Raw genomic sequence first — 13,984 nt, 5'->3', positions numbered from 1 at the left:
GCTTTCCGGCAAGCCCACATTTAAATATTAAAATTGGAAAATTCAAATGCAGATGAATTTGATCAAAGTACTCGCCTTTTGATGCTGCTCGATCCGATTGATGTACCTTTTTCACTAGGACAACACTTACCAAACCAACACCAAAGTCAGGTTCGAAAGTTCAAAGTCAGTTAGGAAATTAGATTCAGCGATGTTATTTGCGGCTGGCGAGTGAACTCTTTTCGTAACTTGGATCGTGGCGATGTTAAAGCAGGCTCATCGGAACATAGTGATTTTCGGGGACTTGTTTGGATTTGTCAGGCCAGCTGCGAGTGCACGCAACCGATTCCCGTCCCCGTAGAAACCGCAATGCGAAGTGGATGCTGACGAAGCAGCACAACGAAAACGGTGAACTTTCGGCGCATGATTGGGGAACAAACCTGTTAAGAAGGCAGCTGGTTTGCTAACCGGCCCACCCAACACAAGAGAGAAGAAAAAGTTAGCACCGGAAATGTTAGTACCGTCCTAGCAAAGTCACCGTTTGTCCAATCTAGTGAAGTGTTTTGCTGTGTTGTGCGTGTAGGTCCTCGGGTGACAATCTAATGAAGACGGTATTTAATTGTTGTGTGCGAGAACAGCGCGCTGGTACTCACTGGTCGGTAAATAAGTAATGTTTACGAGGCCAAAGTGCAGCCTTCGCCCTCTGTTTTGTAAATAAGTGGCATGGATTCGTAGTCGTCCAGCAATGGTGCACGATTGTTCGATATAGAGCGCACATTTGCAGTTTTGTGACGGTGCGTTTCGCAAATCCACCGTGACCGTGGTGAACTTGGCGCACTCGTTTCGAATATTAAAGACGCGAACGGTGAAGAAATTGCTTCGACGAAAAGTACTAGTAATCGGCGACTGACTCTCGGGCGAAGGGGACAACCCAGGGTTACTAAGGAAAAAGTAATTCATACCCAATCGTTGATGTTGTAACTTAACCATCTGGGTGCGTGAGCAAGGAAGACAGCAAGCGACGGGAGCGACAGGGTGAACGAGAGAGCGTTACAGCATATTGCGTATAGTTATTTGTTGGAAGAAAGCGGAACAAAGCGGAAGGGCAGTGAGACAAGATAGAAATGCCAATGAATTGGCACTGTGGTAGAAAATGAAAGCAAGTGTGGGCAAAATTGGTGCTACGCATAGTGTTGATTGTTCTGTTGATCGTATTGTTTTTTGTTACGGAACACGTGCGTTCCTCTGTTCCTCGGCTCCTCGGGTTTCCTGATAGGATCGACCTCCTTTCATCGAAGAGTTTCGTAAATCTCCAAGGATCGCAGATTATTCAATTTACGTAATTCTTCGTCTGCGTTCGTCGGAAACACACGGGCCTTGTCTGATACGGAGAGAGTCGAACCTCTGATCGTACTTCCTACGTAACCGCCACCAACAGAAATGTCGATCGAAGAACGGTTTAACGCTGCCGTCAACGTTATCCGTGGCCTGCCAAAAAATGGTAAGTTCAGTACGCCTTCCATCCTTATCTAACGTATCAGCAAGCGCTTCGAAAACCCCGATGGAGATTAAGTAACAACAACAAACAAGAAGTATTCTGTTTTTACTGCATCATACTTCTTTGATAAGATTAATGTATGCCGTTTCGTTCAAAACAACGGATAAGATTGCATCTAGAAAAACCTGTATCCCATGGCCGCCGGTCTTCGGACTTCATCAAATCAGTTGGCTATTTATTTTAGCAAACACAAAAAAAGAACAATGAAGTTGCTCTCACTGGAATATTTTTTTCCACATACTGCTTATTTAATTACACTTATCGAACGGCATAGTCAATACAGCGATAATTGCAGTACACCTCCACTTTTATTACGCGGTGGAATCATGTGCCCAGCTGCATCGTTTGAATCATTTTCACACACGAGGGTCTCCACTGTGCCACAAAAGTGGCGCGCCATACATCAAATCAAAGATTGTAGTACTCGCGATTGAAATTTGACCCCCTCTTTCACCCCTTGATAGAAGGGAGTAAATATTTATAAAAAAAAATATATAATTGCATCTATCCAGTTGGATGGTAGACTCCTTCACATACACCTTCTCACAACTTTTGATACATTTGGTATTAATTGACGTGTACACGGTTCAAATACGATCAACATGGGCACATTTCTTCATGGTCGTTACATTATCTGGTTGAATCAGCTCAGACATTTGAGTACGTTATTAGAGTCCGAAATGGAACGCTGTGTTCACTTGCGCAAACCGGCACTCGTCGCCGATCTTTGCGCAATAGATTCGCCGAGGGCCATATCCCTCTCGGATCAATTGGTGCGCAAATAAAGCATTGTGCCAATACTCGCCAAATTTCAGCAATAGGCAAAAAGTCCCCTTTCTAGTTGGCTTTGCCTCTCTCTCACGCCGGTTTTTTTCTGTCCTGCCTGACCGTTAGCGATTTTTGTGAGGAATAAGAGTAATACAACGAGCACACGTTCTCAGCGTTATTAAACACGAAATTGCCTGCTGCGACCTTCATGTGCCGATGGGGTGCTTCACACGGAAAGTAAGTGGCCGCAAAGGTTGGCCGGTGACTTGCCAGTTCGCTTTGACTCGAATGAAGCCACACGGAGTGCCAACTGCTTATGTTGTTGTTCGGGGGGCACCTGGGAACTCCACATCCGAGCGCGTCTTTCGCGCTTCGTAGTCTCCGAAACCGGCCACAAGGTCGAACGTATGTCTTACAAAAAAGAAATCGGGATCTACGGTGATCACCGAGACGCCGTATGATCTTGCACCGACGGTTCACGGCAAATTGTGTGCAGCACGAGCGGATGGCGCAAACGCATAATGTGGTAAAGGGCAAAACAATCTAAAAGATGCGCTATTGGTGCGTAATTAAAGTTTCCTTTCCACTTCAGTTCAATGTACTGAGAAAATGGGAGATCCTTGCCCTTGATCTAACAGTAACGGGGTGTGAGATAATCGTTATGGAAAGGTATCACTGATCGGTATTTAACTTTCTAAAACAAGAAAACAATATTATGCACCCTACGATACCGCTCGCTAATGATTTAATGTTTATTACTTTCTCCTCTATGTTTCATCTGCAGGACCGTATCAACCAAGCAATGATATGCTGCTACGATTTTATTCCTATTTTAAGCAGGCCAAGCAGGGAAAATGCTGCGAACGTAAACCAGCTTTCTGGGATGTAGTGAACCGGTAAGCGGGCATTAGGCATTGGCAACACCGTTTGAGACTAAAGCCGGCCATAGAGAGATAGAGAGAGAGGCGTAGGCAATAAATGTTCCACTTCTCTTTCTTGCAGCGCAAAATGGGAAGCGTGGAACCGGTTGGGCGAAATGCCCAAGGAAGTGGCCATGCAGAAGTATGTGGATGAGCTGAAAAAGGTAACTTTGTGTTTGTTTATTTTGGCTCCGAATCTCGTGTAATACCGTTTGTTCAGATTGTAGAAACCATGTCCTACACCGACAATGTGGCCAACTTCATGGAGTACAACATGAGCGATCTGGACAATGTGAACATCAACGATCTGGAAATGGTGGCTCCGGAAGCTATAAAGAAAGCCCGTTCCAGGCCCAATTCGCCATTGGCCTCCCGTGAAGCCAGTCCCGTCGGACGACTCTCGCCAGCCACACCGTCACCACCACCGATGCCGGTCTCATCCCAGCCTCCAACAGCGACGTTAGTGAATGGTCACGTCCACAAACCAACCGCCATCAATGGTTACGCTCCGCAACACAATCAGCAACAGCATCATAATCATCAGGATCACAACCACCATCATCAATGGAATGGCGACGGTGTGAATTCGTCACTATCGGTGACTAACGGTACCAGTAGTTCGGGCCCATCAGAGCTCAGCGACGATGAATATATTGACACGCTTGATGATGAGTTTGAGAGCGCCACGGTGTCTGCTGTGTTCCGTCCGATTGAGGCTGTAAATCATGGCCACTCCTACCACAGCCGAACGCCCCATGATCATTCGTTTCGAGCGAGTGAAAATTCGTTGCACTTTCCGGCCAATGGAGGCCTGCAAAATGGTGATGTTTCGCTGCAGATTGCTCGAACCGTCGAACAGCTCAACGTTAATCTGCAGCGTGTAATGGGTCGGGTCAGTACGATCGAACAGTCGCTGGATGCTTTGCGGGAACAGCAGCAACAGCAGTTAGTAAAACTGAGTGCTTCCACCGCAACCGCCGTCTCTCTACGTTCCCGACAAGTTGGTCCTACTTGGTGGCCGTTTACCGATGTGTCCCCAGCTACGTTGGCATTTATCATACTTTGGCCTTTGGTCGTTCACCGTGTTGCCCGTTGGGCGCAGAGAAAGAAGCTATAAGAAAAATAGTGACAGCGTGTAGCGTTGGCCGTGCGAGGTTGTGAAACGTTAACAGTTTTGGCATGCGTCTAGGTTTTTGTTTCTTTTTTGTTACGGTTCCGGGTCTTAGGTTCCTTCGTACTGTTTTGCTTTATATACTCATGTTGCGAAACGATGGTGGCGGGACGGTACACGGGTTCCGCTGAGTGGAAAAATGCAAATCTAGAAACTTGTTAGCCCTCACCGTGAGGCATCATAAGGCAATCAATTCTATATTAGCCCTCAAAATGTAAGCCAGACGAACGAACCGCTTGTCAACCGTATGTTGCTTAGCAAAACTGGTCAAGTCTGAGAACTGCAACAGTCGAGATGACCTATTTTATGTATTGTTTTCGTTTTTCAAGTGTAATTAATTTGCCTTTCATTGTGGCAAAGCAAAGTGCAATTTCTGTTGTTATGTTTTACGATGTCGATAGGGGAAATTATAATCTGTATCAGTTACATTCTGACATGAGCCACGAGTGGTGTGGAATATAAAGTTAATTATTTGTTTAGTGCAAACATATGGTTAAATCATATAGTCACATTATAATGTGTTGAAAATAGGTAAAGCACATATGGATATCTATTGCAATCAGTTTTGGTGCAACTTTTTGAACACACTGTGACCGGGGGTAATTTGATTAGCGTTAAGACTCCGGATTTATCGAAATTGTCGAAAGGGGAGCGTGTTTTCTAATTTACTAGTAACCAGACGTTTGTGTAGGTTTTAATGGGGAAAATGACATATATTATTGCGCATACGTATAAAAGAAAGCGGCGGTTCCATTGGCGGTTTATACAAGCTTATTGCAACGTGACATTAGTACAAGCGGAACCTAAATTTCCATATTTGTTCTTAGGGTTCAAAGCAAAGCAATGAAATTAATAAAAATATGCTATGCAAAGAAGTACGTTGTTTTATTATTCGTGTGCCAAAAATGGTGCCATTCCGTTGCGTGTTTTGCAGCGCATGTTTATACCGCATTACCAGTAAAACTCTTTTTACCCTCGTTCCTAAACATAATTGACGCAATGGATTCACCATTGTTGAGATTCGGATTGGCTTAAGCGGATTCAATTGGATTGCTCAGTCGATTTGTTACTATTCCGCGTGGATCCGGGTTAAAGCTATTCAACAAGATTGGTTTTTCATAACTAACTAAATTCAAACCGTTTTGCAGCCCATGCAGCATACGTATTCGTGCTGTCAACATTTCGCTCTTTTTGCTCGTATCTGACAGTTCTGTTCTGTGCTTTGAACAAAGCAAAACACGCGAACACGCGTTCTTTTCCTTGTAGGATATGGACTTTGCTAAGAAAGTCCTGCAGAAATACGGCTGGAAAGAAGGTAATATTTTCGGTCAGAATTCCCACAGAAGTGGTGCTGACATGCTTTAGTTTCAAAGCTAATTCCGAGAGTTGCTATTTACAGGCGATGCTTTGGGAAAGAATACCAACGGTATCACCGCACCGATCAAAGCGAGCCTCAAGTTCAACAATGCCGGTTTCGGTGCTAATCCCGCCCAAGACCTGACCAACAACTGGTGGGAGCGGGTATACAACGATGCAGCCGGCAACATCGCCGTGAACAAGCAGGGCTCGGCAGGGATAACACCGCAACCGCACGAATCGGCAATACAGCTCCGCCAGCTGGACGTGGATGCTGTTGAAATTTCGACCAAGGGCTACTCGGTGCAAAAACTAAAGAAAAAGGCACAGACCGCTGGTGCGTCGTCACGCTATGGTACGAATTTTCTCAAAGCTTCCACACTGCTGGGCGGTACGGAACGGGAAGAAGCGGTCGCTAACCATATCAGCACGGAGGATATCGAGCTGGCTCCGGTAAAAACGCTGACTGACGAGGAATTGTTTGCTGCCTGCGGTGGCCGAACGGCACACAAGTGAGTGGTGCGTTGGGGTTCGTGATACGAACCTATCACGGCGAACATGGAACAATAATACGGTGATCTTTCCGCAGGGGAGCTCGTCACGGGTTAAGGCTGAGTGGGAAGCTGGCGCGCATCGACGAGCAGAACACTAGGCTTCTGCAGCAGCTGGAGAGTAAATCTTTTGAGACTGTGATTCGATCGAACGACTGGCAGATTCAGCAGTCTAAAAACGGGCGCAAAAAATCAAAGAAACAGAAACGTAACGAGCAACGATGGATTGAGCGTGGCGACGGTGGTTCGGGAGCTGTAAATGGAACGGTACACGAAGGCGACGATGAAGTGAAAGATATGGTGCATCACGCGGACTATGTGGTGGCGAAGAATCGCAAGAAAAGAAAAAATCACGAGCAAATGGACCAGGAACTGGCCGATGGTGTGATATCCATGTTTGCCGAGTTACCCGAGGAGGATGGTGGTGCCGTAGATGAGAGGCTACAGCAGGCGGTCGCGGCGCCAATGTCGAAGGCTAAAAAGAAATCAAAAACTACGTCTCAAAAGCAACCAACGATGGAAGACGAGCTGGATCGATTGGGGGGAAAAATACGTAAACTGGACCACAGCTCAGTAGTGATCAAGAAGAAGGACAGAAGCAAGAAAGTAAAACGAAAATCCGGGACCGATGTAAACGACGCCGATACAACAATGGCGGATCCGGCGGCCAGATATCGTAAAGATTATCGGCCTGATGCCAAGCAGAATAATCGTCTGCTAAAGTCCTCCGTTCCACATGAAGTTCCCATGGTGCCAGTGATCAAACCAAAGCTTTTGCTACGCTCCGACTCGAGCGATGAAGACGAGGAGGATGTAGTAGATCGAGTGAATGCTGAACAGAGCCGGTACCGTAAGAAGATGCGTGCCACCGTGCCAAGGATAAATATTATCAAACCAACCGAAGATGAATGTTTGGCAATCGGGCAGGAACTGAAGGAGCGGCACAAGTGTGAGGTGAAACGAGTCGCCAATCGTACGGCGAGCAGTAAGCGCAAGAAATCAAAGCGCAAGCAACGGCAGGTCTCCCAGCTGGCGGACAGTTTGTCGAAGAAGCTGTAATACAACGGAAAAGCAATATCCCATACACACCAACTAGAAGCATAGCAGGCCTTTCTCACGATTAAGCATAAAGTTCGTTATTACGAGAAACATCGTTATTACGATCCTTTCTGGTCTACGTTAGTTGGTCTACGTCGACTGTTAGATGGAGTCCAGCAGTAATCAAAAGTTGTGGAGTCAAAAATATTGGTAAAAATATACGAATTTTATCTCACGTTTGTTGTGTTGCCTGCGATTATGTTGTAATTATGGACCACCCGAACCCGAACCACCCGAACGACGTGTTATGCTCAAACTCCTACAAATTTTCTTGGTATGTAAAAGCATCAAAGGACGCAACCACTGTTTTGTTTACATGGGTCGAACGCAGCCTGCTTTTTGACGTTTGGGAAGTGTTAATTGGCGCGAAAAGGTGACGGTCGTGGATGCAATGAATCCGTGAAAACAAAACGAAGCATAGAACGGGTGCAGAGAAAGTTCTTCCGGTGAGAGATGGGAATAACTGGTTTGTTGCCATTCCTCGAGAAAGCCAGCAGCCCGTGTCACCTGCGCGATTTGCGTGGAAAGTGCGTTGCAATCGATAGTTACTGCTGGCTTCATCGTGGCGCTTTCGGTTGTGCCGAGCGCCTGGCACGGGGCGAAAAAACCGATGCTCACATCCAATACTGTCTCAAGTACGTGCAGCTGCTGGTATCGTACGGGATCAAGCCGATTCTAGTGTTCGATGGCCGACATTTACCGGCGAAAGCGGCTACAGAGGCGAAGCGGCGTGAAGGGAGAGAAAATGCCCGCAAACGTGGCGCAGAGCTGCTGCGCTTGGGGCGTATCGACGAAGCGAGGAAGTTTCTTCGGCGGTGCGTAGATATCACGCATGAGATGGCGCTACAACTGATTCGCGAGTGTCGGAAGCGCCATGTGGATTGTGTGGTCGCGCCGTACGAAGCAGACGCTCAGCTGGCGTACCTAAATATCCGTGATATCGCCCAGTACGTTATCACGGAGGATTCCGACCTCGTGCTGTTTGGCTGCAATCGGATCATTTTCAAGCTGGACCTGACTGGCAACGGGCGGTTAGTTGAATCCAGTAAGCTGCACTTGGCGATGGGCTGTCGCGAAGATCGCTATGAATTCAGCAAGTTCCGTCAAATGTGCATTCTGTCCGGGTGTGACTACTTGGATTCCCTGCCTGGCATTGGGCTAGCCAAGGCGTGCCGTTTTGTGTTGAAGACTGAAGATCCCGACGTACGCCGCGCGTTGGCTAAAATACCGGCGTACCTCAACATGCGTCAGGTGGTGGTGAGTGAGGATTATAAGGAGCAGTTTCTGCGGGCGGAAGCTACCTTCAAGCACATGGTGGTCTACGATCCGGTCGAACGCAGACAAACGCGTTTAAACGATCCGGCGGAACAAGGCACACCGGAGGAGTGTCTGCTGGATGCTGGAGTCTTTTTGGACGAAAAAACCGCCTTCAGTTTGGCGCTGGGCAACTTGGATCCTTTTACACTGCGCACCCTCGACGCTTGGCATCCGGACATAGGGTACAATGATGGAAGTAGTGCGTCAAGAGAGTCAGGCAGCGCTAAACGAACCCGACAACCAAGCATTTGGAAAACCGATCGTGGCGAAGATCTATCGGATGTAGGTTGTCCCATAGGCGAGAGCCAGCTCGCAAAGGCTTCGTTCGTTAAGCGGCCCCCGATGAATGCGGATTTCGAGCAGCAAGGCACTAGAGACAGCATTGATGATGTGTTGCATGCATATGGTATTGATTCCCCCAGACCACCACCCTTGAAACGGCTCTGCCAGGCCGAAACACCCCAGCAACCGTCCATTCGATCGGTTGCAATCGAGTACGAAGATGTGAATGTGCTTGAAACGATGACGCTTCTAGAGCAACCCGGCACATCAACAAGGCATTCTCGGAACCCGTTCTTTGTGGCTACCCGCGGGCCAATTCCGTGTCTGAAATCACCGAATGCGCTCCTTTCACCAACCAAGCTAACACCCGAAAATCGATCGCTCCTACAAAATATTAGCCCTGTGAAGCGAATTGAATATTCTACAAAGCAACAGCCTCAGGCTAGCCAGCAGGTAATCTCTACCACCGTGAGTAGCAGTAACACCACGCGATTAAGTCGTTTCAAGCGAACAAATGCAACGGCTACATGCAGTTCCGGAACGGCGGGACGACAGAAGGTGATCAGCAGATTTTTCTGCACCCAAATAACAACAACCCCAGATAGGGATAATAGTAGCAAGGGGGATGGAGATTTGGAATCAGCATCGGATGAGTCTCCATCGGCCATTGCACGGAAGATTAAGGATAAACGTCGCAGCCAGCAGCTGAAAGTAGCGGAAATGTACCTTCGCTCACCGGAAGCACTCTTGGTAGACCGCGGAGATCGCACTCCCGAGAAACGCTCACGGGAGGACTGTAAGAAGGAGGTGGGAACAGCAGGGGCTGCCGGTGCGCTCGTCCCGACAGTAGGCAGTGAAACAGAGGATCTTTCTACGGCCACAGAAAGCGAAAGTGGAATGAGCTCATCGCAGAAAGAAAATGGCGACGCCACTGGCAAAGCGAGCGATCTCGTGACAGATCCTCCGATCAGTCCTGAACCAAAAGCGAAGCTTGTACGCTTAGCGTTATTCGAACGCCAGCCAACAAAGAAAATTGATCAAAAGAAGGAAAATGTAACCGGCAAAGAGACTGACGATCTAGCAATTGCACTAGATGATGATGAAATAAACGAGCCCGAAACACGCACAGTTGGCAACGATGCATTTCGAGAAACAGTGAAGGCTGAACACGTACAAAATACGCATATAAATGGTTCCACCACTTGTAAGCACCAATCGAAGGATGAGGGCCCAACGATTGAAAAGAAACCTAAACCTCAATCCGGTTGTCGTAAACCGGGATTGTTCAAAGCCAACGGTAGACAAGCTGAGGTTGGAACCCGAGGATTAACCCAAAGTAGGCTGTCAATGTTTGGCTTCCAGAAAAAGGTATGAGAAATGTGGCTGAAGGGTGTTAAATAAAAATAATGTGTTCCCATATTTTATTCTAGCCTTCGATGAAACTGGACAGCCGGTAGAACATCTACCCAGAGGACACTGATATTGGAAAGAGGATCGCTGCCGGCTAACACTTGTGTCCATGCCATAGTGTTCTATATTTTGTTATTAAACACTCACATGCCTTACATGAGCTTTTGCTGATGAATATTGTATTGTTTTGAGATGTATGCATGTCTTATAACGTTATGGATTTCATACGGTCTCGTCAGCATTCCTTGCGGACCAGCCATTGCCTGTTTGTCGTTGCCGTTGTTTGACAAACTTGGAGTCGGTTCAGTCGACTGAGTCAATTTAACAAAATAATACGGACCAATCTCAAGTAATAATGAAACGAAGATGCAAAGAACAAAGAAACGAACATATTGTCGATCATTTAATTTCGAATGAAAATACTTTCTTTTGTTTACTTTATTTAGCGTAAAAGTTGTGTAGTTTTATGTGTACTCATCATTGAATTGCACCGCGTTCGTCGCTTTTCACACGTTTTTCAATCCAATTTGGCTATTCGGTTGTTGTGTTTTGTGATTATTTTTGAGTTCCATCTCCGTCGGTGCTGCCAGATGGCCACCTTCGTTATACTTGCTGTAAAATCTATTTCGGGCAATGAAAGAGATGCATTAATATGCATTCAGTTCGTTTACGAAGCAGCGAATTCCTCCGATGTCGTCCCACGCCACGTGTGCACACCGTTGGTTAATTGCTCATACAATTGTATCATTAATCGATTTGTTCACATTTGAGAATATTATCACGCTGGTGGGCGGTTTGAATGATAGAGATTTATGCGAAATTCTCCGCGCCGTTGATCGCGTTGACTATTGCCTATTGACTAACATAATTTGCAGAGTATGCTGCTCGTCGCGACGTTAAAAACCGGCCCTGCATCCGATTCCGAGCTGCGTTCGAAGAATATAATCAAGGAAAGAAATTGAAAAAAATGGGGCTCCGTGGTTCCACGCGCTGCCGATGCTTTACACAATAATATTAATGTTATCGTTACTTTCCGCTCCTTCAAGGTAGTCGCGCTGCTCTAGTCCTTAAAGTGCGGCTTTAAATATTTGAGCATTCCGAACGTGCGGAACCGTTTGACGCCGATTACTTTCTGCAGCTGAGCGTCACAGATAGCAAACTGTTTGTTCTTCGGATCGTACAGGTTGCGTTCTTTGATGATGGTCCAAATCTTCTTCACCACCTCGTGGCGCGGTAACGATTCGGCCCCGCAAAGTGCCGCCAGATCGGCAGACAGTGTGTACGGACGAGTAAAGCCAGTACGGCTCTTCTTGGCTCCTCCCGCAGGGGCAGCTTTGCCTTTAGCTTTCGGTTTCTTCGCTTGCTTCCAGTCCTCGTCGGAATCGGAATCCGAGTTATCCTTGCGCTTCTTTCCCTTGGCCCCTTTGGCTCCCTTTGCCCCCTTCTGAGGACTGTAGTCTTCGTCACTACCCTGTTCCTCCTCGTCCTCACCCGAACCCGATTCTTCGCTATCCGAGGTTCGCTTCTTCTTTTTCGGCGCAGGACCACGCTTGCCAGGCGTACCACGCTTACCAGTGCCACTCTTCCGACCACCCTTTGGCTTCTCGTCCTCTGAGTAGTCTTCGTCGTCATCGTCTTCATCTTCCTCCTCCCCTTCATCCTCATCCTCGTCCACTTCGTAGTCACTGCTTTTGCTGGGTTTGCTCTTTCTGCCGGCCGCCTTCTTGGGCCCCTTTTTGCCCCCGTTGTCTGCGTAATCACCATCTTCGCCTTCTTCTTCACCCTCACTATTTGAGGACGCCTGCGAGTTAACGTACTGCATGACAAGATTGTCAACTTCTTTCTTCCGCGAGGACAGATCGCAGCTTAGGTTCTGCTCCAGCTGCAGGCGCACCTTCTTGACGGCCGTTTCCTCCAGATTTGCATCTTTCAGAATGGCTGCGAAAAAAAAGCAGAGCGTTGAAGGGCATTTTTTCAGCGAAACAAGATGGACCCTTTGGAGTAGGGCGCTTGGTTACCACCATCACGGGGACCGCACACAAAACTTACCCCGAATCTCGGCCCGTAGGTCATCCGTCGTCGGGTTGAGAGACATGTTTGTTTCGAGTAATTTATCTTTCCAAGAGCTAAGAATCAACTTCGCGTGGTGCTGTCGGTGGTCCGCAAGCAGAAGCGCTTCGTTTACACTGGAAGTGCGTCGTATCTAGACTACCGACTTCCGCGCGGAATCCGTGCCTCGTGTTTTGCTTGGCGTGCGATACAACTACTACAAGCGGCCACACGACGGTGAGTTACGATTATCGCACGTTTCTCGGGGAAAAGTAGGTGGTGCGAAAGTAATGAGCCACACCAAAGCACACTGCTCGGAAAGGAAGCTGCGATCTGAGACGGTTCGGACAGAAACAGGATCGCGTTTTCCGCGGCCCAGTACGCTTTCACCAACACATGCGCGGTGAACCGCCGGCGCTGAACGACGCTGCGTGTAGCTACACAAGAAATGCTATCAAAAAACCGATAAACACACGCATACTACTGCGCGCGTCGACGACGTTTGACAGTTGGTGTTTTGGAAAATCTGAGCAAAATGGCAGCTCAACCCTGTGAAAGGACGGCGTACGTTGATCTAGATGAATTTGAATCGGTGGTTTGGAACGGTGGTTCGGTAAGAAAGTAGTACACTTTTTAATTAAGAAGATGCAAATAATGTGTAGTTTGAAACCATATCAGTAAAAACCCTGAATCTGAAAAATTTATTCCAATTTTCGGATCACATCTACACGGATCAGAAAGCTTCGGATTCAGCTTCAAGGTAGGCAAAGTTTCCTAAGCCACGAAGGGAAGTAATTGAAAGGGGATTTATCAAATAACAAATTTTATTTTAACAAAGAACTTCCGCTCCCGATGTAGTGCGACGATGATGAAGCGCTATCAGTCGATAAAAAATCACCATTGCGATCCGCCATAAATAATTTATAATCAACTTTTGACTTTTATAATCTTATAAAATATCTTTTTATAGTTTATAACCACTTTTTCACGTTCGCCGAAAGAGTACAAATGTCATTTTTCTCCAAATGTGTTTCGAAACCTGGAAATAAACGTAACAGACTGAGGGCGACATTATGGCAATCCGAATAACGAAGAAGTAAGATGTTTTGTGAGTTTCAATACATCCTTTGGGAGAGGCACTGCAATCGTAGGCATGTTGAGGGGAAAATTGCATTTCGTTTTGTCCACACATTTCTTTCTGGTTAGTTTCCCTACGAAGGCCGATTTGTTGGACTTGAAACTTCAACTAATACAATATGTGTTTGGTTAGCCAGTTGGCCAGCAAAAATGAGCAACCATAGGAGGCTTGGTGTCTGCAAAATGCCACCCGAAACCTATAATGCTTGGAGACAGGAGCCTTGGAGCGCAGATTCAGCAGCCAGCGACCTTGCAATTAATCGCCCAGGTGACGTGAGTCTTTTGGAACCGCCCGGACGTTGGAATGCTACTGTATAATGAAAGCACACCTGCAGCCTTATTGACTGATTCGCACCGCGGTATCCTGCCGCGGAACCCCCCGCAATCG

The 13,984-nt window shown here is 47.1% G+C and overlaps 4 protein-coding genes across 4 annotated transcripts; 3 read left to right on the top strand and 1 right to left on the bottom strand.

Annotated features, from left to right (window-relative positions):
* Nucleotides 1–264: 264 nt before the first annotated feature.
* On the top strand, nt 265–5,235 carry LOC131208616 (acyl-CoA-binding domain-containing protein 5A). The gene is made up of 4 exons (XM_058201416.1): nt 265–1,480; nt 3,090–3,201; nt 3,308–3,389; nt 3,446–5,235. The coding sequence occupies exons 1-4, from the start codon at nt 1,420–1,422 to the stop codon at nt 4,340–4,342; spliced, it is 1,152 nt and encodes a 383-aa protein (XP_058057399.1). The 5' UTR covers nt 265–1,419; the 3' UTR covers nt 4,343–5,235.
* Nucleotides 5,236–5,625: 390 nt separating this feature from the next.
* LOC131210231 (G patch domain-containing protein 4) lies at nt 5,626–7,535 on the top strand. The gene is made up of 3 exons (XM_058203443.1): nt 5,626–5,711; nt 5,796–6,264; nt 6,342–7,535. Exons 1-3 carry the CDS (start codon nt 5,666–5,668, stop codon nt 7,360–7,362), a joined length of 1,536 nt encoding a protein of 511 aa, XP_058059426.1. The 5' UTR covers nt 5,626–5,665; the 3' UTR covers nt 7,363–7,535.
* A 319-nt stretch (nt 7,536–7,854) lies between these two features.
* On the top strand, nt 7,855–10,562 carry LOC131207481 (exonuclease 1). Its single transcript, XM_058200095.1, has 2 exons — nt 7,855–10,368; nt 10,431–10,562. Exons 1-2 carry the CDS (start codon nt 7,855–7,857, stop codon nt 10,455–10,457), a joined length of 2,541 nt encoding a protein of 846 aa, XP_058056078.1. The 3' UTR covers nt 10,458–10,562.
* A 308-nt stretch (nt 10,563–10,870) lies between these two features.
* On the bottom strand, nt 10,871–12,812 carry LOC131209545 (general transcription factor IIF subunit 1). The gene is made up of 2 exons (XM_058202635.1): nt 12,460–12,812; nt 10,871–12,348 (listed from the first exon to the last, which is right to left on the bottom strand). The coding sequence occupies exons 1-2, from the start codon at nt 12,503–12,505 to the stop codon at nt 11,471–11,473; spliced, it is 924 nt and encodes a 307-aa protein (XP_058058618.1). The 5' UTR covers nt 12,506–12,812; the 3' UTR covers nt 10,871–11,470.
* Nucleotides 12,813–13,984: the final 1,172 nt, after the last annotated feature.

Source organism: Anopheles bellator, chromosome 2, assembly GCF_943735745.2.
Source record: "Anopheles bellator chromosome 2, idAnoBellAS_SP24_06.2, whole genome shotgun sequence".
NCBI lineage: Eukaryota > Metazoa > Arthropoda > Insecta > Diptera > Culicidae > Anopheles > Anopheles bellator.
The sequence above is the reverse complement of the archived record's forward strand: the minus strand, read 5'-3'. Positions and strand labels throughout refer to the sequence as shown.